The 25,341-nt window shown below is 40.4% G+C and overlaps 1 protein-coding gene across 5 annotated transcripts in view; it reads right to left on the reverse strand.

Moving 5' to 3' along the window:
* ASXL1 (ASXL transcriptional regulator 1) overlaps positions 1-25,333 on the reverse strand; it is a 74,336-nt gene extending 49,003 nt beyond the window's left edge. For 4 of the 5 annotated variants that reach the window (XM_025875872.2, XM_073880581.1, XM_025875868.2 and 1 more), the window contains exons 1-3: positions 25,187-25,333; positions 19,367-19,449; positions 16,969-17,077 (exon numbers count right to left, since the gene is read on the reverse strand). In XM_025875872.2, the coding sequence (XP_025731657.1) occupies positions 16,969-17,077; positions 19,367-19,449; positions 25,187-25,243 (249 nt within the window). In that variant the 5' untranslated portion in view covers positions 25,244-25,333. Of the gene's footprint in view, positions 1-14,952; positions 16,722-16,968; positions 17,078-19,366; positions 19,450-25,186 lie in introns of those variants that run through there. The other variant, XM_073880582.1, reaches the window with a different exon arrangement.
* Positions 25,334-25,341: the final 8 nt, after the last annotated feature.

Consider the following 25,341-nt stretch of genomic DNA (forward strand, 5'->3'; position numbering starts at 1 on the left):
AAAAAAAAAAAAAAAAAGAAGGACTACCTGATCCCAAGGAGAAATTGACAAATCCATAATTAAAGGGGGTTATTTCTCAAATTGATACATAAAGCCAATTAAAAATTAAAGACAAATTTAAAAACTTAATTTAAAAAACCGACTGACAATACACATATAAAATACTGTGATACAGAAATAGACAAGTGCAAAATACAAATACCATTAAAGCATATCTTAAAAGACTTAAAAGCCCAACCATATATTAAGCCAGAAAAGAAGTTTCAACAGAATCCAAAACACACACACCACTTCTTTGACACTGATTTAATAAAATGGGTTAAATGGGAGGGTGACACAATATATATGTAAAAATTAAGAAAAAAAAACCACTTTAATTCATGAATTAAGTGAGATTTCATAACAGAAATCCCAAAATACTTAGAACTGGAAAAATATAAAAGCATACATATCAAAACTTGTGGGGTCATGTCCACCAGTAGGGTACACAGAGTAAATATATTCCTCCTCAATCTCTCTGGTTTAAAGCATCAGTTTGGGTTTTTTTTTTTTCCCCCAACCCATCAAAGATGAACATGTGGTTGTACTGGCACTTGACCAGTATACATGACTCACTGTGCAAGCCTGAAACTCCCCAAGCTGATCTACACCCTGTTCGAGAGTAGGGATGAGTCCATCAATCATGCCCATATGTTGTAGCAATGTCAAATTGTGATAAAAGTTTCTAAATACTCCCAATTTCTGTACTTAACCACAGACAGGAATGAAAGTTTACAAACTGACACTGATCTATGGATCACACTTTGATTAGCACTGACAATGGTAAGTCCACAAAATATAGTACTATACCACTGTAAAGAGGAACGAAGATTCTCTATACAGCTATGTGGTAATCTGGACATACTGCTAAGTGAAAAAAAAGTGGGGGAAAATGTGTATGTTGCTGATGGGCAGGCCACCCAGGATGTGCCTGGCATGTGGACTACTCTGAATTAAAATTACTTGAGAAACAACTGGTGCAAAAAGGACACTCTGATCCACCTCTGTCCCCCTGAAAGCAGGAAATAAATTCCCCATGTGAAGGGTATCCTTCTGGTTCTGGCACCTGGAAGCTAGAAGGCATCCTTATCTCCAGAGATAGGAAATTCAGGGCCCAGAAGGCTGTATAAACAAACGGTGTTACTTCTTCATTATTTTGCTACCCCAGGCCCAAACTTCTTTGTCTTGTCAATTCTTCACAAATACCCTGCTTCTTTGTCTAAGAAGTATAAAAAGCTGCCACCCTTTGGTCACTTTTTTAGGTCTCCTATCTTTGGGTGCCCTCATACATATGAAATTAAATTTGATTTCCTCCTGTTAATCTCTCTTTTATTACATAGAGTGTCTCAGCCAAGAACCTAGAAGGGTAGAGGGAAATTTATTTTTTTCTCCCACAGTGAGGAAAAAAATAAAGGAAAAAGACACAAATACAAATGTGTTATTTGTTTAGATTTCTAAAAAGGAAAGAAACTTAAAAAAAAACTAAAACAATAAAATGCTTACCCATAGGGGAAAGAAGGAACATGTGCAGAGGATAGGATAAGAGCTAGACTTCACTGAATAAACATTGTGCAGTATATCTAACTACACATAAATATTTTACATCATTATAAAGCAAAATTAATTTTTTTTAAAGATTTATTTATTTTAGGAGCGCCTGGGTGGCTCAGTCGTCAAGCATCTGCCTCCGGCTCAGGTCATGATCCCAGGGTCCTCCCTCTCCCACTCTCCCTGATTGTGTTCCCTCTCTCGCTGTGTCTCTGTCAAATAAAGAAATAAAAACTTAAAAAAAAAATTTATTTTAGAGGCAGAAAGTGCATGCGCACGAGAGCTGGGGGAGAGGGTGGGGGGGTGAATGGACAGAGGGAGAGGGACAGAGAGAATCTCAAGCAGACTCCTCGCTGAGTGAGGAGCCCAATGATGCCAGGCTCAATCCCACAGCCCTGAGATCATGATCTGAGCCAAAATCAAGAGTCAGATTGACTGAGCCACCCAGGTGCCCCAAAATTAAAATTTATAAAAGCAATCCCTCCTACCCTACAAAACAAACAAAAAACAGACAAAAGTAATGAACCAAACTGTATATCAAGTTGATGGCATGACCACAAATTATTTCTATTTTATTATTTTTAAAATTATTTCGATTTTAAATTGCAGTCTCATGAAATATACCCTAAGGTCAACAACAACAACAAAACCACTTTAGAGAATCATACTGCTGATGTCGGTGCTGCAGGTTTTGTTGTTCTGAAACTGATGGAAGAAGCAAATGAGAGAGTATGTGGTTTCGCCGCAAAACAGAACTTCCACATGAGAGAAAAGAGGTATGCATATGAGACTGAAAAAGTTCAAGCAAAAAACCTATAGTCTTGAATTTCAATCGGGATTATCAGTAAGCACTCATGAAACATTTTGTCTTAAAACATATACACACACACACACAGACATATTTGTACATGTGTAAGTAAGCAAGCAAACTTTTGCTCTAGGCCACACTAGACTAACAGTTGCCAAACTTACACTCACTATAAACAACTAAAAAACCAGACAGAATACCTGAAACAACTGTTTTCAACATTAGAAAACAGGCACCCAAGACTGATCCTTAACAGAAGAAAAACAAACTGAGTCCTACAATTGTTCTGGCTTTCTGCCTGCAGGTACAATGCAGACAACAGAGAAGAATGGGGGATCCCACGCAGAGCAGAGCAGTTTTCCAGAGCTGAAACAGGGATCAAAGTTCAGTGAGGCTAGGGTGGCTGAAAGTTGCACAGCAGAATTACAGACAGGAGGAAGCTAACCAGGAAAAGACCTCCAGAAATCTGCATATATATAGGTTGAAACTCCACAGCAGGTCAATGAATGAATAATTCCCAGAGCAGAAAGCCTAGGGCCAGAGGGGAGGGCCACTGTTAAATATCTGAGGCATTTATAGTAGAGACCCCAGAAGCAAAATACCTTAGTAGTAGAGTTAAACTATCCTGAAATCTAAACCTGCCCTGACAAAGCTTAAAAACAAGCCTCCAGGAGAGTAACCTAACCACCCCCCAAAATAAAACCCAACACTCTTTTTTTTTTTTTTTTTAAGATTTTATTTATTTATTTGACAGAGAGAGAGAGAGAGAGACAGCGAGAGAGGGAACACAAGCAGGGGGAGTGGGAGAGGGAGAGGGAGAAGCAGGCCTCCCGCCGAGCAGGGAGCCCGACGCGGGACTCGATCCCAGGACCCTGGGACCACGACCCGAGCCGAAGGCAGACGCTTAACGACTGAGCCACCCAGGCGCCCCTAAAACCCAACACTCTTAAAAGGAAGATAATTTCTAGCCCCAAAATGTAAATTTCACATTGTTCAGCACCCAAAACTACTTAGATATGCCAGGAAGCAGGAAAATGTGACTAATAAGCCGGAGAACAGTCAGTAAATAGCAACAGACCGAGAAACAACAGAGGAGATGGAATTAAGAGACGAAGACTTAAAACAGCTACTATAGCGCATGCAATATGATCAAGGATTAAACACAACATGAGGAGAAAATGGAAGAAAAAAAGAAACATGGAATTTTAAAGATAAAGAAAACCGTATCTAATGAAAATTTCACTGGCTGAGATTAACAGCAAGTTAGATACTGCAGAAGAAAAGGCCAGTAGCAACAGAAAGTATCCAAAATGAAGCAGAGAAAAAATGTTGGAAAAATTAAGAGCCACAGTGATCTGTGGGACAATAAAAAGTGGTCAAACATACATATATCCCAGAAGAAACAGGACAACAGGAAAAAAAAAACGGAGAAATAATGGTTAAAGATTTTTCAGATTTGGGACACCTGGGTGGTTCAGATGGTTATGCATCTGCCTTTCGCTCAGGTCATGATCTCCAGGTCCTGGGATGGAGTCCTGCATCAGGCTCCCAGCTCAGCAGGGATTCTGCTTCTCCCTCTGCCTCTGTCTCCCGCCCCCCCCCCCCAGCTTGTGCTCTCTCTCTCTCTCTCTCCCAAATGAATAAATAAAATCTTCAAAAAAATTTTTTTCAGATTTGACTCACAGATCTGAGTTCACCATGGTACATGACAATCAAATTGTCAAAACCTAGGATACAGAGAAGAATCTTAAAGCCTTTAACAGAAAAGAGAGGAACAAACTTAAGAACTGCCACAAACTTGTCAGGACTATGCAAACCAGAAGACAAAGGATGGATATCTTTAAAATGCTGAATGGGGGGGGGCACTTTTTAAACTTAGAAACTGGTATCTAGCTAAAATATCCTTCAAGGCAAAATAAAGACTCTGTCAAATGAAGAAAAGCTACAAGAACTGGTCATAGCACATCTGTACTACAAGTGTTGAAAGAGGTTCTTCCAGAGGAAGGAAAATGCTAACAATGCAAACCTGGAAAATGAAGGAATAAAGAACTCCAGAAATGGTAAACATGGGTAAAAATAAGGTTTTCCTCCCATTTTAAAATTTAAGAGAACAGATTAAAATAAAAGTAGTAATAATGTTTTGCAAAATGTAAAAGTAAAATGTATGCAAAAGCATAGCACAAAGCCTAGGAAGGAGTAAGCAGAACAGCATCGTAAGCATCTTGTATCCCATGTGAAATGCGACAATCCTATTCAATCCTATTTAAGTTAAAGATGCACTTTGTAAAAGATAAACCAACCTCTGAAAACAATTAAATATAGCTAATAAGCTAACAGCAGTGATAAAAGGGAATATTAAAAAACCACCCAAAAGAAGATAGGAAAAGAAGGAAAAAGGAAAGAATACACAGGACAAAAAGAAAACAAAGAGCTAGACAGGAGACTCAATCCAACCATATCAGTAATCACATTAAACATACATGGTCCAAACATCCCAATTAAAAGGCAGAAATTATTAGACTGGAAAAAAAAAATAATCAAGACCCAACTAGAAATATAAAGAAATCTTAAATACAAAGACACAGGTTAACAGCAAAAGGATGGAAAAAATATAACACGCAAAAACTAATTTTGAAATAGTTGGATCACCTTTATCAATAGCAAAGTCAATTTCAGAAAGAAAGAAAAAAAGAATTGCCAAAGGAAAAAAGGAGAAATTTTACTAAAGAATAAAAAAAAACCTTACATGTAAGATGGTACAGCCACTTTGGAAAACGGTCTGGCTGTTTCTCAGAAAAGTTAAACAGAAATTACAGGGGCGCCTGGGTGGCTCAGTCAGTTAAGTGTCTGCCTTCGGCTCAGGTCATGATCCCAGCGTCCTGGATAGAGGCCCGCATCGGGCTCCCTGCTCATTGGGGAGCCTGCTTCTCCCTCTCCCTCTGCCACTCCCCAGTGTACTCACGCTCTCTCTCTGTGTCAAATAAATAAATCTTTAAAAAAAGGGGGGGGGGGCGCCTGGGTGGCTCAGTTGGTTAAGCAACTGCCTTCAGCTCAGGTCATGATCCTGGGGTCCTAGGATCAAGCCCCACATCGGGCTCCCTGCTCCTAGGGGAGCCTGCTTCTCCCTCTCCCTCTGCCTGCCTGCCACTCCCCCTGCTTGTGCGGTCAAGTAAATAAATAAAATCTTAAAACAAAACAAAACAAATTACAACACAACTCAGCAATTCTACTTCGAGGTATCTACCCAAGAAAAATGAAAATGTCCACAGAAAGACTTGTACGCAAATATTCACAGCATCACTCTTAACAGTCACAAGGAGGAAACAATCCAAATGTCCATCAACTAAGGAATGGATAAGCAAAAATGTGGAAGATCCACACAGTGGGACTTTATTCAACAATAAAAAAGGAACAACCTGTTGATATACATTACAAGATGCCTAAAATCTCAAATACCTCATACAAAGTAAAGGAAGCCAAACTCAAAAGGCTACAAAATGTATGATTCCATTTATATGACATTCTGCAAAAGGCAGAACTGCAAGAATAGAAAACAAATCAATGGCTGCCAGGAGGTGGGGTGGAGAGGAGCTTGACTATAAAAGGACATGGGGAAGTTTCTGGGGGGTGATGGTACTGCTCCAAATGCTAATTATGATGGTTATTTTGTTTGTCAAAACTCAAAGAACTATAACCTAAAGGGGTGAATTTTTCTGTATGTGAATGTAAAGCTGAATTTTTAGGGGAGGGAGAAGCATGTTAACACCAACTTTTACTGGAACAATTGCATTCAAGCCACTACAGCATACCTTTCAATAGCCCAGAAAAATGTCAAAACAAATGTGAACTAAAAAAAATCAAACTTTTAAAAAACCTCACAGAACCAGGGGCGCCTGGGTGGCTCAGTCGTTTAGCATCTGCCTTCGGCTCAGGTCATGGTCCCAGGGTCCTGGGATCGAGCCCCGCATTGGGCTCCCTGCTCCGCGGGAAGCCTACTTCTCCCTCTCCCACTCCCCCTGCTTGTGTTCCCTCTCTCGCTGTGTCTCTCTCTGTCAAATAAATAAATAAAATCTTAAAAAAAAAAATTCACAGAACTGTACATTAGTACATCAAAACAGGTAAATTCTACTATACGTAAATTATGCCACAATTTAAAAACAGGAAAAAAAGTAATTCCTATTTTACAACCACAATACTCAGGCTGTGAAGCAACAGAAATTCTCATACACTATGGAAGGAGTGTACATTCATATGATCACTTGGAAAAACAGCTGTTCTTCCTAGTAATGATGATCAGGTGCAAAACCTACTACTGGTCAGTCCCATTCCTAGCAACATACACACCGTAGAGAAGCTACTCCACACATGCACCAGGAGACATGTAGAGAAATGCTTAATGCAGCACTGTCTGTTACAGAGATAACTAGAACAACCAAATACGCACCAAGAGGAAAATGGACAAATAAATCATGGCATATTCACATCACAACACAGCACATAGCAGAAAACATGATGTATGTCAATTAAATGCACCAGCACATTTCAAGCTCAGAAATGATAAGCAAAAGCAGCAACTCAGGGAAAAATAACATGATTCCATTCACATAAAGATTATTTTTAAAAGGCATGTTCAGCAATACAGACTTACGGGCAAACACAGAAACAAAAGCAAGGGAATGATTAGTATGGAAATTAGAATACTGGTTATCTTCAGCAGGGAGAGAAAGCTCAGAGGCTTCAAAGAATGTAAAAGGTGTTCTGGTTCTGAGCTGGCTGGTGAATATGGGAGTGTGCAGCTTATTTTTCAGCTATTCTTTACCACAAACTGTATATACTCTCTTTTGGGTAAATTATATACTTCACGATAAAAAAAAATAAGAACAATATATTCTGAAAATGCCCAGTAGGTTTTATATGTGTGTTCTACTAATAGAACAAATCTCTGTCTTAGACTAATGCAGAGTATCAAGAGCGGGAAACCAGCGAAGCTTGTTTTGATACCAAAACGGAATAAGGTTTGAAATCAAAATATCACAGATCACTTATGAATACAGATGCAAAAATTCTAAATAAATGATTCATACTAAATCCATCAACGTATGTTTAAAAAGAAAACCATATCGAAGTGACATTTATCCTAGGAATACAAGGATGTTTGAGCACTGGGGGAAAAAATCTATTAACATAATTCACTGTATTATCAAATTAAAAGAAATACACTATGATACATTTGCTCACACAAATATTTACTGAGAGACAACAGTAAGTAAAATTAAAAACTCCTCCCCTAGGGAGTTTATGTTCTAGCCAAAGGAGACAGACAATAGCATTAAGTATACAGCAAATGATACCCAGATTATCAGACAGTTATAAACACCACGAAGAAAAAGATAAGGCAGGGACGAGGGGAGTGCTGAGGGGTACAGAGGGGTCAGGGTGCAATCTGAGCAAGACCTGAAAGCGGTGTGGGAGCAAGTCACGCAGGTACTTGGGCGGGAAAGCATGGCAGACAGCTGAAACATCAAGGACAAAAGCCCTGAGAGTACAGTGGCAGCGCGTTCAAGGACCACCAAGGAGGCCACTGTGTTTATTCAGCAGAGTGAACCAGGGGAAGAGTAAGAAGAAAGGCGAGGAGAGTGAGGGGGGGTAAATCTCATCAGGGCCTTGCAAGCAACTCTAAGGATTCTGACCTTGACCCTAAGTGAAGGGGTGGGGGGGGTGAACACTGGATGGTTTTAAGCAGAGGAATGACAAGATTTGACATTTGAAAAAAAAAAAATCTTCCTGGGGAACCCAGGTGGCTCAGTCGGTTAAGTGTACAAATCTTGATCTTGGCTCAGGTCTCGATCTCAAGGCTGTGAGTTCAAGCCCCATAATGGGCTCCACACTAGGAGCGGAGCCTACTTTAAAAAAAAAAAAAAAATCTTCCCAGCTCCAGAGCTGAGGAGAGTGACAAGAGTGGAAAGCAGGGAGACCAGTTAGGAAGTTACTGTAATAATCTAGGAGAAAGGAGAAAGACGATGGTGGTTTAAACCCGGAAGGTGGCCTGGGGTAGCGCGTAAAATGGACATATTCTGAAAGTTAAGCAAACAGGGTTTTTATTGATGATTACATGTGCCATGAGAACAAAAGAAAGGAGTCAAAGACAACTCCAAGGCTTCTAACCTAAGCAACTTAGAACATGGAATTCCCCCTCATCGATATAGGCCAGACAAGGGTGAGACAGGTTTGGAGCGGGAAAATCGAAATTGGTTTTGTTCATGTTAATTCTGAGATGCCATCGGTATCCAAAGAGAGATACTGAATAGACAACTGGACAGATACAAGTTTGATGTCCAGAGAAAAATATCCAGGGTAAAGATATACTTTGGAAGTTGTCCATGACAAAGAAACAGAGAAGCAAAGGAAACAAGTTACCAAAACAAAGGAAGATGAAATCTAAGTGTTGGGGAGAGAGGTACTGAAAAGAACCAAGGGGATTTATCCCCTAAATTCCAGAAAGGCTCAGAATTTAAACCAGGTACCAAGGCAGACAAAGATGAGGTATGGGATTGAGAACATGGGGATTATTAAAAGTCTGCATTAGGAGGACACAGACATCCTTACTTCCAGCACCACACATTTAAGCAACAGCCACTCCCACTGCTGCAGGAGACAAGTGAAGCCACAAAACCATGACGTACTGCATTTCCCACTAGTGTTTAAGAGCCTGACTCTTAAATAAAGAACAGTCCCTCAACCAAGATCATCAGACATTTGAGTAAGACACACAGGGTGAAAAATGATCACACTAAAGTATATACCCATGGAAAAAATTCTAAAAGCTTTCAGAGGTAGGCAGTAGAAAAAGGGGTGTGGGGGGGCGGAGGACACATAACAGAAGACCAGGAATCAAATTGGCACTAAATTTCAAAAGCAACACTGGACCTTACATTTTTTTTTTCTTTTGAGGAAATAAAGCTTATATTTTGGAGATTTTCAAATCTTCATTTTATGGAAAAAGATGCTGGTAAACATTCTATACTATATATTTCAACTTTAATACTAAAAATTACTACCCTAACCAATTCAACTGTTTGTCAAAGAGAACTGCTACCAGTCAAGGAGTAACGATCACCTTCTATGGGTTTTTCCACTGCATTTATCCAACAAACATTTATTGAGTACCTCCTATGATAGACACTGAGGATACAGCCAAGGACAAAATAATACCAATTCTCTACCCCAATGTCTAGTCAGAAGAGACGTATCCATCACCTAAACAATCATATAATCATAAACTTGTAAGTGATCAGAAGTTTGGGGCACAACAGGAAAATGCAATTTAGAGATAAAGTTTCTGAGGTACTGACATTTAAGTTGAGACCTATAACCACGGAAAAGCAGAAGAGAGCTCCAAATGGGAGACACGAAAACTCGAAAGAGCTTAAGGATTTCAAAGAACAGAAAGAAGGGCAGTGTGGCTGGGCAAGGTTTGCATTTTTCTGGTAAATGCCACAGGAAACCACTGAGAGACACTAAACAGAAATGTGTCATGGTCAAACGACGTTTTTTTTAAAAATCCCTCTGGCTGCTACGGGAATTACCAAGGAACAAAGTGGATGCTGGGGGGGGGGGGGGGCAAAAGTGAAAGTAAGGGCCCCAGGCAAGAGCTGTTTCGGTATCCAGCCTATGAGGGTAACTTAGACTAAGGTGGTTGCAATGGGAATGGAGACCAAAAAAGTACAAGTCAGAAGTCAAAGAACTGTCCAGAGTTAACTGACCCAAGAAAAACCGGCACGCAGAGTTAGAGACTAAAACAGAAGGGATTAGCTAACACATAAAGGCACACATGTGAAAGCCCATCTAGTACAAGTGAATCAAAAAAGCATCTCCCAGAACAAAGACAGACATCTTTTTTGCTCCCCATCCCTTTCCTGCATTGTGATGCACACAGAATTTAAAAATGACCCGCAAACATCTGAGAACCAACTCATACAGTCAAAACGTCAAACCTCCTAAGCCTGTCCTCCATGTGTTGAATACAACTCTCTCAAATAACCAAAAAATGTGACTTGGTCCCATTTACTTACACTCTCTCAGGCTGCTTCCCCATTATTACAGGAGTAGGAGACATATTTATGTTTCAAAAAGATCAATGTGACAAGTTTGATGCCTGTCTGGAATACAGTTAGCACTCAAACATCAGTTTCCAGCTTTCCTGCCAGATTTAGCTAAGCTAGAAGAACCAACTTTCTTAGACTAAACAAGTTCCTCAAATAACTCTCCCAAAAAGTCTGATCTGAAGGTCTGAGAAGAGATCATACTCAGTGTTCATACTGGCTGACCCAAAGAAAAGTGTTTTTTCAAACACAGTCCCAAGGAAGCCTGGAACAATCTCCTCATTTTCCTAGAACCCTGGTGCCTTAAAATCACAGTTCAAAAATATAACCTTTTTGTTTTAAAAAATACACATCACTTTAGCAACCCTGAAATTATCATCCTGCCCACCCCCCTGAACGACCACAAAATCATTCCAGTGGCCGTGCTTTCAAAACCTCTGGTACCTGACCTTTACCACACTTCATTATTACAGCGCTTTGAACTTGAGGAAGCAGAAGGACCAAAGACAGCTCATCTCTTAGACATAAAACCAGAGTCTGACCAGGGCTCTAAGAACAATCAGTTCTCTCTTCTCCCTGAGCTGGCTGGAAATCCTGTCAAACAAGAGAATACCCCCTTTTCCACAGGCAGATCCAGACATCCCTTGGGAATTATTCAAACAAATAAGGAACCTTTTACCAACTGAGGGGTCAAAGCCTCCATCAAAACCAAACTGCTGCTACTATTAACCAGAGCAAATGGTACTGCTCTACTAACTGGACCTTCTGTGCAGACCTCCTACAGTTCAGAGTGGAATGGGGCTTACAATAAAACAGTCTGCCTCCAGTAAATACCAAATGCATCACAAAAGAACAAGAAAGAAAAATATCCCGTGCTGACTTTTCGCACAAAATAGTCTAGATGCTAGAATGGGAGCACAGAAAGGATTTTTACTGAATTCTTACTCTAGAAGGTTTTCAGCAGAGTTCCAGGGTCTGGGAAAGATCCTTGAGTACTTGGAGCAGGGGGTGGGGACAGCAGAACTCACAAGAGATGGAGAAGGTGGGCCCTGATGCTTGTTTCAACCAGAGCAGTTTCACAGTCATCTATTTGTATTTCAGAGCTCCATTTCATGACATAAAAGGATTTTACACCTCAAGTATTTAATTGACCAATCTATTTCAACTCCTGAGTTAGAGACAAAGAAGTATAAATGGAGATATTTAGTAAGATATGAGGTGCTATGCTAGAACCCAGATCTTGACTCCTACCTAGTCTAATGCTTTTACTACCACCATAGATCACTTATTCTAGCATAGAAAAGAACACCTACGATCTGAAATGCCAATAAAATTAATGCAGAGTGCAGAAATTCAACCAGTCATAACTAAAGAGTCACATCTAAGGACATGAAAAGCTACCTGGCTTAACAATTATAAGGATTTTCATTAAAGAGAATAAAACTGACATTTCGAGAAGTATCAAAGAACTCACAAGATGCTTCAAAAAGATGAAATGACCAAAAGTCATAAAACCTGTAGAAAAACTCTTTATTCTAAATTAGCATAATGAAAAGAAATTAAATTCAAAAGATGGGGGCCCTGGGTTCTAGTCCCAACTTGGCCATATGCATTTGTCACACAGATGTATAATCCCAGATACATCATTTAATCTGTTAGAAACTCAGTTATCTAACTGCAAAATGAAAATGAACTGGATGATTTGAGAGCCCCTCCCACACTAAAATTCTAAGATTCTAAGCATTTAAAAGATCTTATATTTGATAAGGCTAACAGACTATCAAAGACATTGTCTTAAAATGTCACTACCGTTTAGAGATTCTTTTTTCTAACAAGATGATCAAAGTTCAAAACTCTAAAAGAAATAATAACATCTTATCTAAAACATACCTAAAATGTTTAAGCTGTTTCTAATGGCTCAGTTTCTGCCTTTAGCAATTAAGAGGAACCAGATTATGACCACAGTCACGGACAGATTTACTTCTAGTGTCAGCAGATTCTTCCACAGATTTATGTAGAACTGCTCTAAAGAGGGCAAGAAAAAAAAAAAGGGTTCTTAGAAGTCGACTTGCTGAGCAGAAGAAAAAATAACCCAAAATACGCATACCTACAATAAAACTGATATAAAAGAAAGGTGAATTACAAGGAGAACTGACTAGCTAAGATTCTGATGATACCATCATCTATTTTTCATCCAGCCAATACTTATTAAGTACCTATTGTGTGCCAGACCCAGGGGATACAGTGAAAACAAAGTCTCTTCACTCCTACACTAGTGCAGAGAGGCTAACAACCACCAAGTGATTTCTGATACAGATAGGGCTATGAAACAAACAAAAACCCTCCTGATGTTGTGGAATTAGACAGGTAGAGATATGTTCACTGAAAAGACACCTTTGGATTAAGAACCAAATGACAAGAAGTTACCATAGAGCTTTCTAAGTAGACGGGCTAGCGAGTGCAAGGGCGCTGTGGTGGACACAAATCGGGGGTGTTTGAGAAACAAAGTGAAGACCAGGGTGGCTTTAGTGTAATGACCAAAGGGAAAGTGCTAGGAGAGCAGATCACAGAGGCAGGTAAGGGCCACGCATGATAGTGATATGATGTGATTTGCATTTTTAAAAGACCACCCTGGGATGCCTGAGTGGCTCAGTCAGTAGAGCGTCTGCCTTCAGCTCAGGTCATGATCCCGGGGTCCTGGGACTGAGCACTGCGTTGGGCTCCTTCCTGGGCAGGGAGCCTGCTTTTCCCTCTGCCTGCCACTCCCCCTGCTTGTGTGCGCTCGCTGACAAATAAATAAAATCTTTAAAAAAAATTTTAAAAAGACTACCCTACGTGCTGTGCACGTATCAAAAATCAAAACGTTCGGGTGCCTAGGTGGCTCAGTCGGTTAAGCATCTGCCTTCGGCTCAGGTCATGATCTTGGGGTCCTGGGATCAAGCCCGACATCAGGCTCCCTGCTCAGGGGGGAGTTTGCTTCTCCCTCTCCCTCTGTTCTCTCTCCCTCTCTCTCAAATAAATAAATAAAATCTTTAAAAAAAAAATCGAAATGTTCTCCGATACTGCCTTTCAAATGACAGACTCCATGATTTTATTGTATCTAAATCTAGGCTTGTTTCCTTTGTTCTTCTCAGTATTTAACAGTAACATAAATAGCCTTGAAACTGCTGTAAGTGTGGAGTTGTATGTGAATATTTTAATTGTAATTATATAAATAACATTGTAGGACTGCAATAATTATCTCCCTCTCTTCCTCCATTTGCTTTTTCCTTCCTTTTATATGCAAACTGGATTTTAACGGATGGATACCTCAGGCAGAGTCATCTATTTCTTTTACCAAAAAGATGTTTTTCACACTTTTATAAAAATATTCTATATATTAAAAAAATCCAACGTGGCTTGTTAAATTGGGCTAAAAGACCCTGAAGGCTGAGCCCTATATCATACATGAGATATAATAAAGTGCAAATAGCCATAACATAAGTGACATATCCATGTGAGAATCATTCTACAGTAACAATGAACAACATTCAAATGACAGCAGTTATGCCTGACAGTGAGCACTGCAAAGACCAATACAGGCTAAACTCACCAGTAACACAACCACCAAGTCGAAAAAGCATAGTAGTTTCGCATCAAAGTCCTAAAAATGTAGAACACTACAAAGAAACTCAAAGTGGCTTTGTAAGAATGGGAAATCCCAAGTGTAAAAAACTATATGAATCCTACCTCTAACCAGACAATGATGGACACTGACAGCTGACGTCAGGAAAGGCTTAAGAAAAGCAATTCATCAAGAATTCAAAGCACAGAGAGATTTCATCTGTCCCATCCATCCTTGAGGACTAGCTCTGGGGACTAATGCAAGCATCCATATATAAAGTACCAAATGTACCATCACATTACCCAAAACAACTTTTTATCAGAGAAGGCGCCCTGTGGCCTACCCCAAAAGACTCCAGCTTATCAGTAAACCTTTAGTAATCATAGATAAAGCCACACAAATGTATCCAGAACTGAAAAAATTCCTGTTTTCAACTAAGTAGCAAAATCACATGGATAAATAGAATTCTGACCTTGATGGCCCACTAGAAGAGATTTCCAAGCACGGCACAGAAAAACTACAAAGCATTCTGCACATGCTTTTTCTTAACACATGAGAGATAAGTTAGGCAAAGAAAATGCCGCAGGATTTCAGAGGTGTCACTAGCATTTTCCAAAGAAAAAAATGAGAAATGTAATTAAATAACTTGTGCCTTCCTGGCCTTTATTACAGGCAAGACCCAGACCAAACTAGCACTATATCATTTATCCCATCACTTCCATCCTTCATTGCTGAGTGGTTCTGTGCTACAACCTGGAGGAGTGGACATGATCTAGCAGTGCAAACAGAAAGAAGTCTGGAAGTAACCAAGATTTTTAAACTTTTATTAGTCCTTTAAAAATGTATTTAATTCCACAAAACAACTGACCTGAACTGTTCAAAACTATCAATGCCATAAAAGACAAAACAAAGCAAGGAAACTGTTCTACATTAACAAATATTAAAGAGACATGACAACCAAAGGAAATGCAGGATTCTTTTTTAAAAATTTTTTTATTTAAATTCAATTAATTAACATATAGCATATTAGTTTCAGAGGCAGAGTTTAGTGATTCATCACAGTTGCATATAACACCCACTGCTCATTACATCAAGCGCCCTCCTTAATGTCCATCACCCAGTTACCCCATCCCCCAACCCACCTCCCCTCCAGGAACCCTCAGTTTGTTTCCTAGAGTTAAAAGTCTCTTATGGTTTGCCTCTTATCTTTTTTTTTTTTTTGAAATGCATGAATCTTGATAGACTGAAAAAATAAGCTATAAAGAATATTTGTGGAACCAGAGACAATTTGAGTATAGACTATATATTATATAGTATTGTATCAATGTTAACCTTCTTGAATCTGATAATGAAATTATGGTTATGTAGGATAACGAACTTGTTCTTAAAACATACATTCTAAAGAATGTAGAGAGGGATAAAGCAAACTGCGGCCAAGTTACAAAGACAAATGAAACTCAGTTCCTACTCTCAGTGTGTTCACAGAAAAAGGTATTTCTCCTCCCACGTAAAATAGAAATATGCCATCAACATGCATATTTGTAATATAATACAATTATAATTATACATAACTATGTACCATTATGTTATATACAACAATGTATAATATGTAACAGAAAAATGTCATTAACAAGCAACTGATGATAAAGAACCTAAAGGAATACCAAAAAGGCTACCATTTATTAAGGACTGACACTGTGTCAGGGATGCATACACCACCATAAAGAAAGGTTAAATCTGTCCCAGGTTATAAAGCTAGGTTTTGAACTCAGGGCTCTATTTCTCCCCAAGGCTCGGTTCCTGACATTACGTTATACAGCCTCTTAACAAAAGAAGTCCAAAATATTAGAAATAAAAACAATACAGAAAACAGCAGACATCTGAATACAAGATACATTTGAAGTATAAACATCAAGTTTTATGACTGCAGGTTATATCGTTGGTATTTGCTCAAGTGTTTAATTTTGAATTAAAGAAAGTAAGTCTATCAAGAAAATAAAAGGGAAAAGTTTGTATACAGACTACTTTATAAATTTATAACCACATTATGGATGAGTAGAAGGGTCGGCATCAAATTTTCAGTTTCCTCATCAACAGGTCGCTTAAGTCTAAATCAGGTCAGCAAACCACAGCCCCAAGCCAAATCTGGCCCTCTTATTGTCTTTGTAAAGTTTTACTGGAACACAACCTTGCCCACTCATTTATTATGCCTGCCTTCCTGCTACAATGGCAGAGGTGAATACTTATGATAGAGATAGTATGGTCCACAAAACCTAAAATATTTATTATCTGGCCCTTTACAGAAAGTTTGCCAACCTCTGGTTTAAATAATAACCATCACAAATAGTAGAAAAATAATTAGCCTATTCAGTTCTATTTCGGCTTTACTGTGAACTCTACCTGATTTAAGTTCTCTTCCTTTGTAATTAGCGCCACTTAGAAAAAGCTAATGAGTTTTTTAATTTCCATAAGGATGTTCATATGTCAGTTATATTCCACAGAGTAAGTCTTGTTTCAGCTGCCCAGTAATTTATCTTCACAGTTCTATTACAAACAAAATCCTAATTAAAGCACATTTGCAGTTACCCCCACACATCCTTATCCTTCTACTGCATACAAGCTGCAAAGATATAAACAAAGAAAAGATGAATAGCTGATATGACTTTTTGAAAAGACAAAATAGCTGATATGACTGAAGAATTCCTAATACCCTGTTCACCCTAGAACATCTCAAAGTACCATTTAGGACCAATAACATCACCATCACCTGCCTGCTTATTAGAAATGCAAATTCATGGGTCTCATCCCAGACCTATACCAGGTGACTCTTAGACTGAGAGTTTAAGAACAGAGTTGATATTACTTGCCTTGAGTGTGAACAGGCTGATTCGGCCAGGCAGTTTATAAAACAGCCCCTCTCCTCCTCTTGAGTTGGAATGTAGCATGGCATTGAGACACGCAAGAGGGGATGTCCCACTGTAAAAACATACAAAGATGGATGAGGGTTATAGAAATCTATATGCCTACTTACTCAAAGATCCAATATCCTCCAACTCATTCTTAAATCAAGAAATATAGCAGAAGAGAGCCCATGACAACAATTCCACTTTCAAAGTAGTACAGGGCAACAAATGAAATCCCCATCAATCACACCAGGTAGGATATGGTATGTGATTCCCTTGTTCTACACCTGGCACTTCCTTAGTGCATTTTGACAATATCAACCAAGTTCTCAAAGAGATTTAGAAAAAGTACACAATGACTGTTCAAATTCAGGGAGTTTTAAAAAAAACATTACCCAATATTTTCATTAAATTTTAAGTTAAATTTTAATATTAAAAACAGAATGTGTTTCCTAGTCTCTGTATTTTGACCTGCATATATCATGCTCAGAAATATTATCAGCACAAAGCCCACAGGATCAATGGTGCTGTCCCAAGAAAACAAGCACACCTTTTCATCCCCAGTTAAATATTTGCTAATAAGCACACAAAAGAAGAGTATTTCATTTGCTTTTTCTCTGTTGGGAAGGGGAGAGAATGGGTTTTATTCTACATCTACCCAGGAGCAAGCACTTAAATTTAAACTTAAAAAGAAAAGTCAGTCAAATGGATCTGGTACCCAATAATGGAAAAAAGATGGATCATTAAGCTATTTCACACTCCCTGCTACAGTAGTTGGTTGCAAAACAATAACTCAGTGAATTAGAGGCCATTTACTGATTCTTAAAATAGAACAGCTGTCAAAAACACAAATGTCCATTATTAATATTAACTGAGTTTGGCACTAGCATATTAGTGCTAGGATTCACCTGTGCACCTTCTCGTCCCTCTCCCCAGTATGCTAAAAATATATAAATATTTTAAGTAAAGCCTCTTAAGATCTTTCAGAACCAGAAGCCTTAATTTATGCAGTGTTAAAAATAAATTCTCAGTCTAAAAAAGCCATTAAAAAAAAAACAAACCCTATTACTTATTCTGCTTTGGAACACACTGGATGCTAAAAAAATTTTCAACAAGAACCAATCTCTACAAGAAACCTTGTGCAGAATCTGGAGTATCAAGTGGGTGTGCTAACATCTCTGCTACAAGGGGGAATGGCATGCTGGCAGAGTCCTTCAGCAGAACAGTGTGACTCCTACACACTATACCTCTGTCTACAAATTACAGAGCTGCTCACTCATCATGAGCCACCATGACTGCTTCATTAATTCCTATAAGAGCAAGAAGCAGAAACAAGTTATAAAGTTCTCAATTTCATCTGTCCCAAAGGGACTAATTTACCTTCTATAGGTATAGTGGTCCAACAGCAGTGCAGACAGCAGCGTGATGGGAAATAGCCCATAAAAACAAAAATAAAGTACAATTATAACACTACACAGTGCATAGGTACTATTTAAATGAATGTGATCTACACAATCCTGATCTTCCCTCCCCACAAACTGTCAGCTTGAGACTGTGTGAACTGGTAAACTGGAAAGTGAGGATCTTTTGACCCTAAAAGGTCAATTTCAAGCAGCTAAAACTTAACCAGCAAAAACATATGCTGTTTGTTCTGAGTTCCAAGAAGGGAGACTATGTTGTATTCTCCTCTTTCATTTAAATTAAAGAAAAAGGGGGTTGGGGTTAGAGTGCAGAAAGGAAAGAATTAAACGCAGCCACTAATGTCCGTGCCTGTAATTCCTTTTATTTCTAACTTGTTGCTTCTCTAGCAAAACTACAACATACAAGAATAAAATCAAGGTCACACTAAACTTTAGTATATTCCTATGATGAATGGCTAGAATCAGTAGGGAGGAAAAAAAGGCCAGTGGTGTTACAGTGATGAGACGACCCTTCTTTTGATCCTAAAACAAAGAATTTCAGGGATATAAAAAGAAGGGAAGTTTTATACAAGATAGAGCCGATCAGAGTCTGCCCCTTCTCTACTAATACGTGCAAAAGAGAGTACAAAAGAAAATGCATGGATTCCTTACACAAAGAACACACTCCATGTCAAGATTTAAGGGAGAGCAAGAATAGAGAAAGCTGCTGCATCTCTAATGAAAACAAATGGATGTTCACTCATTCCCACCCACCACTCAGAAGACACACAACTTGGGCGATAGTTCTATACCACACCAGACTGGGGGGGGGGGGGGGGGGGGGGGGGAAAAAAAAACGGGGGGGGGCGGGGAGAAGGCATATATACACTTAATCACGACACTAAGTATCCACAGAAAGATGTATGTCCTATGAAACCCTCTTGAACGAGAACAATACGAACCTCATTTCCTTTAATCCTTCTGCCTCTATGACCTGCAGAATCTGTTTTGGTGTCATTGGAGCATCCGAGTAGTTTTCTAGTACCTGAGGAAATATAAATGTTCTGATTTTAGTGTACAATTTCCATTTATATCCATCAGTCTATATCCTGAGCTACAGTTCTGCTATGAGGCACCACTGCTAACAATTTAGTTTTTCCACAGTTAATACTGCTTCAGAAACCAAATTACATATCTAAGAGGTTGCTAAAAGTGATTGAAAGTAGCATAAATATTCTAATTCTTAATTCTAAAAACACCCATCTTCTTAGCATACATGCTATGTTATGGTACATGGGTGGGGCCTTAGCAACTTTGGTTACTGCTTAACTTCACATTGTTCACAGGGCTAAACCACAGAATACATAGAGCTACAAAATAATGACAAGACAGAAATGCATTCAGGTTTTTTTTTCCTGAGGAAGTCTGATTAGTACCCATATTTTTTTTTTTAAAAGAATGGACTATTGTTTTTTGTTTGTTTGCTTGTTTTTAAAGACTTTATTTATTCCATGGACAGAGAGAGACACAGCGAGAGAGGGAACACAAGCAGGGGGAGTGGGAGAGGGAGAAGCAGGCTCCCCGCAGAGCAGGGAGCCTGATGCGGGGCTCGATCCCAGGACCCTGGGATCACGACCTGAGCCGAAGGCAGACGCCTAACGACTGAGCCACCCAGGTGCCCAGTACCCATATTTTTAAGTGATGGTTTTTGCCACCATGTTGTGAAATTTTGGTATGAACTGCCACAGTACACTTTGTCATTTGGCAACATGAAGCTCTGATTCTTTATGACTGGTGCAGGCAAAGCAACGAGACACAGAATGTCCCATTTACGTTCGCAACATCTCTAACATAAAGTCATGGCAGCAGTTTCCTAGTGAGCAACTGCGGCTCTCTCACGTGAAGGAGCGGAGCTGTTTTAGAAATGCCATCCTTCTCAGGGAGGAAAAAGGCTGTCAGTATCTTTGTACGGTCCCTACCAGCAGCTGCTGAGGCTACTCCGTATACCTTGCAGTCACTGAACAACTGTAACAACTAAGTGCTGCTTTGTCACAAATAAAATGTAAAGCAAGAAGTCTGACAGGACTGCTGCTAAAGGGTCTCCCTGTGGAAGAACATAAGCCCTTAACACTAAAGGAAGTCAAGCTTTGGAGAAGCAGGTGCTGAAATAAAGCCCCTATTTACCATGGTCCCATTGTTAGCCTCTCTCTTTTCAATGTCTACATTCTCTTCAAGTAGCTCTATCACCTCTCATAGCCTCAACTACTACCTATGCTCTGCTAACTCCCAAATACTCACCTCTAGCCTGGGTTTCTCCCCAGCTTCCGACTCAAATATTCACTTCTGTACTGACATCCGCCCCCTCGATCATCTGTTCTAATTCATCTAACTGGCAACTCCAATTCATCGCCCCTCTTCCTCCATCACCTAATGCAGAAACCTAGACAGCACCCCTCATTCTCACCTGTCCCCCAATTCCTTCCCTCACCCAACACACAGCCCTTTCGCTAATATGCCTGCAACCAGCTCTGCTTTCCTCAAATCCATCCTTCCTCCGCGACCATCCTTCACTCCACAAATACATGAAATACTTACTGTGCCAGGGACAATTCTAGAATTCAGCAGCAAAAAAGACCAAACCCCAGCTCTTGCAGAACTTACCTGCTATATGAGGTCAACCCAACAAAATAAATCTGCCCTCATCACTTTCCCCGCTTTAAATTCTTCAACAGCAACCTAATCACATACAGCAAAGGCCAAAGCTTCCGAAGAAGAGCTCACCAGCTCACTGGAAAGCACAGGCTTTAGAACCAGACAGACCTGGATTTAAACGCTAGCCTTCTAAACCTGGGCAAGTTACCTCCCAAACTGAGCCTCAGTTGCCCCACTTGTGATGTAAAGATATTGATGTCTTCCCCTAAGAGTTGTTTTACAGATTGCAGATGGTGGAAATAAGTGTCTATGGTGCCCGGCACAAGTATGTGCTCACAGGCCTGGCACGCAAGGCCCTCAGAATCTGGTCTCTGCCTGTCTCTCCACCCAACTGCCAAACTGATACTCCACAACTTCACGTTCCAATAACTATGTGTAGTTCTACCCAATTCCCACACTCTCCACCCTGTGCACAAGTGTGCACACACACACCACTGGCTCCTTGTCACCAGCTCCTAACATCCTCCGTGATGGGCCTAACTTCTACTTGCCCTTCAAGATTTAGTTTGGGAAAGCACCTTCCTCTAGAAAGCCTTCTCTGATCTCTGCCAGGCAGAGTTAAATGTCTCTTTTCAGTGTCCTCATAGTCCACAACACATGTAATTTACCTTCCACAGTGGGACACTGAGTGAAAGGAGAAACCAGTCATGACGACGCCTGGACAATAAACCTGAACCAGAATGTCTGTTTTATCATAGTACATCTACGATGGCACTTATCATGCATGTAGTAAAATTCTATTCATGGGTCTAGACCTTCTCCATTCCCAGAAGACCATTAAGTTCCTCAAGGGCAAACCTTATCCATCTTTGTATTCTAAGAACCTGAGTGCCAAGTTAAGCAGTGTTGACTTGAACAAACCCACAACAAACCCTGTTACAAGCTACTAACATTCACTGCCACAGGTATCACTTTTTTGATACTAAATGAGAGCTGAGTTAGCAAATTTCTGTACTGTAATTTTTTTTAAAAGAAGCATGACTCTGAAAAATTAGTTACCAATTATTTAAACAGCAGTCAGGAAGAGCCTGAGAATCTAAGACAGAGAATCTTGGAGCCTGAGAATCTAACTTCTCTAAAAGGAAGTTACATCAAAAGATACAAAGTATTCACTTTTATTATAATTGTATATGCCTCCAGCTTTTAGTACAAGAACAATTCAGCAGTGTTCTATTCCTAGTCCCTATCTTTCTGGCACACTTAAAAAAAAAAAAACAGCATCTCTTCTACTTCAAAGAGAAAAAAAATGTTTGATGTAAGAATGGTCAGTCATGAATCAAAGTGAAAGATAAAGCATACAATGAAGAGTTTCTCAAAGCCACGGAGAATCCATTTAAGGACATTCAATTTAAAGGGAAATCCCCTAGGCTATTTCTCCCAAACAAATCGTTCCTAACAAGCAGGAGGATTTATACCATCCAACCCTCTAAAGTCTACCTCTTATATCTAGAAAAGACAATACTACAAAATGTTTGAAAGAAGAGTATCTACTTCTCAACAACATAATTAACATCTGCAAAAGTCAATCTCCTGAGGTATACTACACTAATGAAATTCTCCAGAACCTCTTTTTTCCTACCAAAATAGTTTTTAAGAATTCCCAGTATCACTCTAGCCACCAATCTAAGCAAGGTCAGGAGCAATATGAAACCACCCCATAGCAACTGCATCTGATTGCCAAGTCAAGCACTCCAAATTCACCTGTCCAAAGAGTAGATTTAATCGCCTGCCCTCCCATTACGCGCTTTCTCTAGTCAAGCTGCTCTCTGTCCAGCATACGCTCTCACAAACTCCCCAGCACTCCGTGTTGCAGCGGTTTTCTTTAAATGGGGAGAGGACTCTGAAGAGTTGCCCCTCACCCACCAAATGGTCCCATCCAAAGGGATGGAAAATTCTAATAAAAAATAAAAGATATGCACAATTACGCACCATGTTTCCACAAGTCGTCTTTCATATGTTTTAAGTGCACTACAAAGTTATTCCTATTCATATTATTTTTTAATGAAGAGCCATAAAACAAAAATAGAAATAACTTATTCAGATAATCTGGCATGAAGTTAAGCCAATGATAAAACAAAACTAACAACCTGGATACTAGAGTTCAGATCACAGTAAGTTCAAGAAGCTAAAGAGGCTTAACGGAACAGTGGACCGTGAATTCCTGAAGTCTTTCAACTAGTAAAAGCCAACAGAGCTTTGAGACAAATACACTTCAGAATTCTGTCAGAACGTAAGTAACACAGGATTTAAAAGTACTTTCACCTACCTCTAACAAGTAAAACTCTGGCAAGCAAATTTCCTTTTGGTGCCCAGAGTCATAAACACCTGCGTTAACAGGAACTTAGAGGAGAATTTCAATGAACACCCAAGACTCAACCTTGAGGAGAAAAAGAGCAAGCACATCCTTTGGCTCTCTCCTCCTTTCCCTCAGGCCTAAATTTGTTTCCAGGTGAGGCAACACTGGAGAAATCCTAAAATTTCCAAGAGATCTCAAAGCTAGCCAAAGCTTCCAATTTTGACTGAACCAAGAAAATATTTAGAACTTCAAAATCTACAAATTTCATATGCCAAACCAAAACAAATGAACAGAAGCATGAAACTTGAGCACACAAACACTTGCTATTTCTGTTCACTGGGCAACAAGTGCCTGGGGAAGACAATCAGGAACACCAGTGAAAATTCTCTCGCAAACCAAACAGCTTTATTTCTTGTAAGTCAATAACTGAGTTTTACATGTTCCAAGAAAGAAAAAGGTGTACCATAGAGCCCTAACGACCCCCAACACAATAATCATCTCTTTGTCTACACAACACCTCTGAGGAAGGAACCTCGCTTCCCAATAAAGTAAAAGATTAGAAAGTGAAGTTTCATTCATCATTAAAAGTGAATTACAGCAATTACATTTAAACTACAAGGTGTCAAGAGACATATATGCTATCTGCACTATAACCCTGCTCTGTGACAGTTCTTGAGGAAGTGACATCTCTAGAAGTTACAATTGTCATCTGCCAAGATATATTTGTAAGAACATGTCTCCCAGTGTCTTAGCTTTGTGGGTGCAAATCCAAAAGGAAGCTATTTCGATTACAAGTCCTCTGACTCTATGAGAACAAAATACACAACCTTCCTCACTAGGCAGCTTCAACAAATCACTCCCTCCTCTGCTAAGTCCTCAATGAGCAGTATCTTCAGAGGTACTTGGTCTTTGTCCAACACTTCAAGTATAACATGCACCAGGACACTAAGGAGAGGAGGACACACACATACATTCTCCCCAAAGTAGAGTCAGTTCTCTGCAGAGTCCCTATCTCCAGTCTAGCTTATGAAGTAAAACCCTCTCGTCAGCGTTTCTCAAAGTGTGGTCCCGGGCCACCTGCATTACAGTCAACATGGGAAGCTGGTTAAAATGAAGACACTGAGGCTCTACTCAGTCTGAATTTCAGACTCAGAAGATCTTAAGCACGGCCCTAGGACGAGCATTCCTAAGAACCTCCCAGGTGTCCCCAACAAGACACTAAAGTTTGAAAACCACTGCTCAGGGTTCCACCTGGGAGTAAGCACTTGCTTCCCTCCACACACCTGGTTTAGATGGGGAAAGCTCAAAATGTCACTCGCGTCCTTAAAATTGGGGGTATTTTCCGACCCCTGGAGTCAAACGCACCACCCCATTGCCCACCAGGAAGCGAGGGAGGAGCTTCCGACCCTTCCCGGAAACCTAACTCCCCCGAGTGCATAAACGAAGCTTCCCCAGACCCCCAGACGCTGCCAAATAGTGGGGGAGGGGAGGTTGGGGCCCCGCCGCCCAGAGGGGGAGGAGCCGGCCAGCCAGCTCGCCCCTCCGCAGGAATTTAGGGGGTGGGGGGAGCTGCAGAAAAAGGCGCCACATCCAACCGGCGGAGGACCTCTCCCCCACCCAATGCCTGGGGGGGGGGTGTCCCATTCCTAGAAAATTGGTGGCCCCGCCCCCTCCTGCAGTGGGCAGGGCTTCTCCCCTCCCCCTCCCCGTGGAGGGGGCTCGGCCAGCCCACCCCCCACGTCCCCCACTGAGCCCCCTCGGCGGCCCGCCTCACCAGGCGCGCGGCCTCGGCCCACGTGCGCTCCTTCTTCCTCTTCTGTTTGTCCTTCATCCTCCTCCTCCCCGGCGGCGGCGGCGGCGGCGGCGGCTCCACGCGGGACCTCCGGGCGGGGCGGGTGGCGGCGGCGCGGGGCTGGGGCAGCGGTGGCG

This window comes from Callorhinus ursinus, unplaced genomic scaffold (genome assembly GCF_003265705.2).
Source record: "Callorhinus ursinus isolate GAN/ISIS: 27379988/994484 unplaced genomic scaffold, GSC_fseal_2.0 scaffold38, whole genome shotgun sequence".
In the NCBI taxonomy this organism is placed as follows: Eukaryota; Metazoa; Chordata; class Mammalia; order Carnivora; family Otariidae; genus Callorhinus; species Callorhinus ursinus.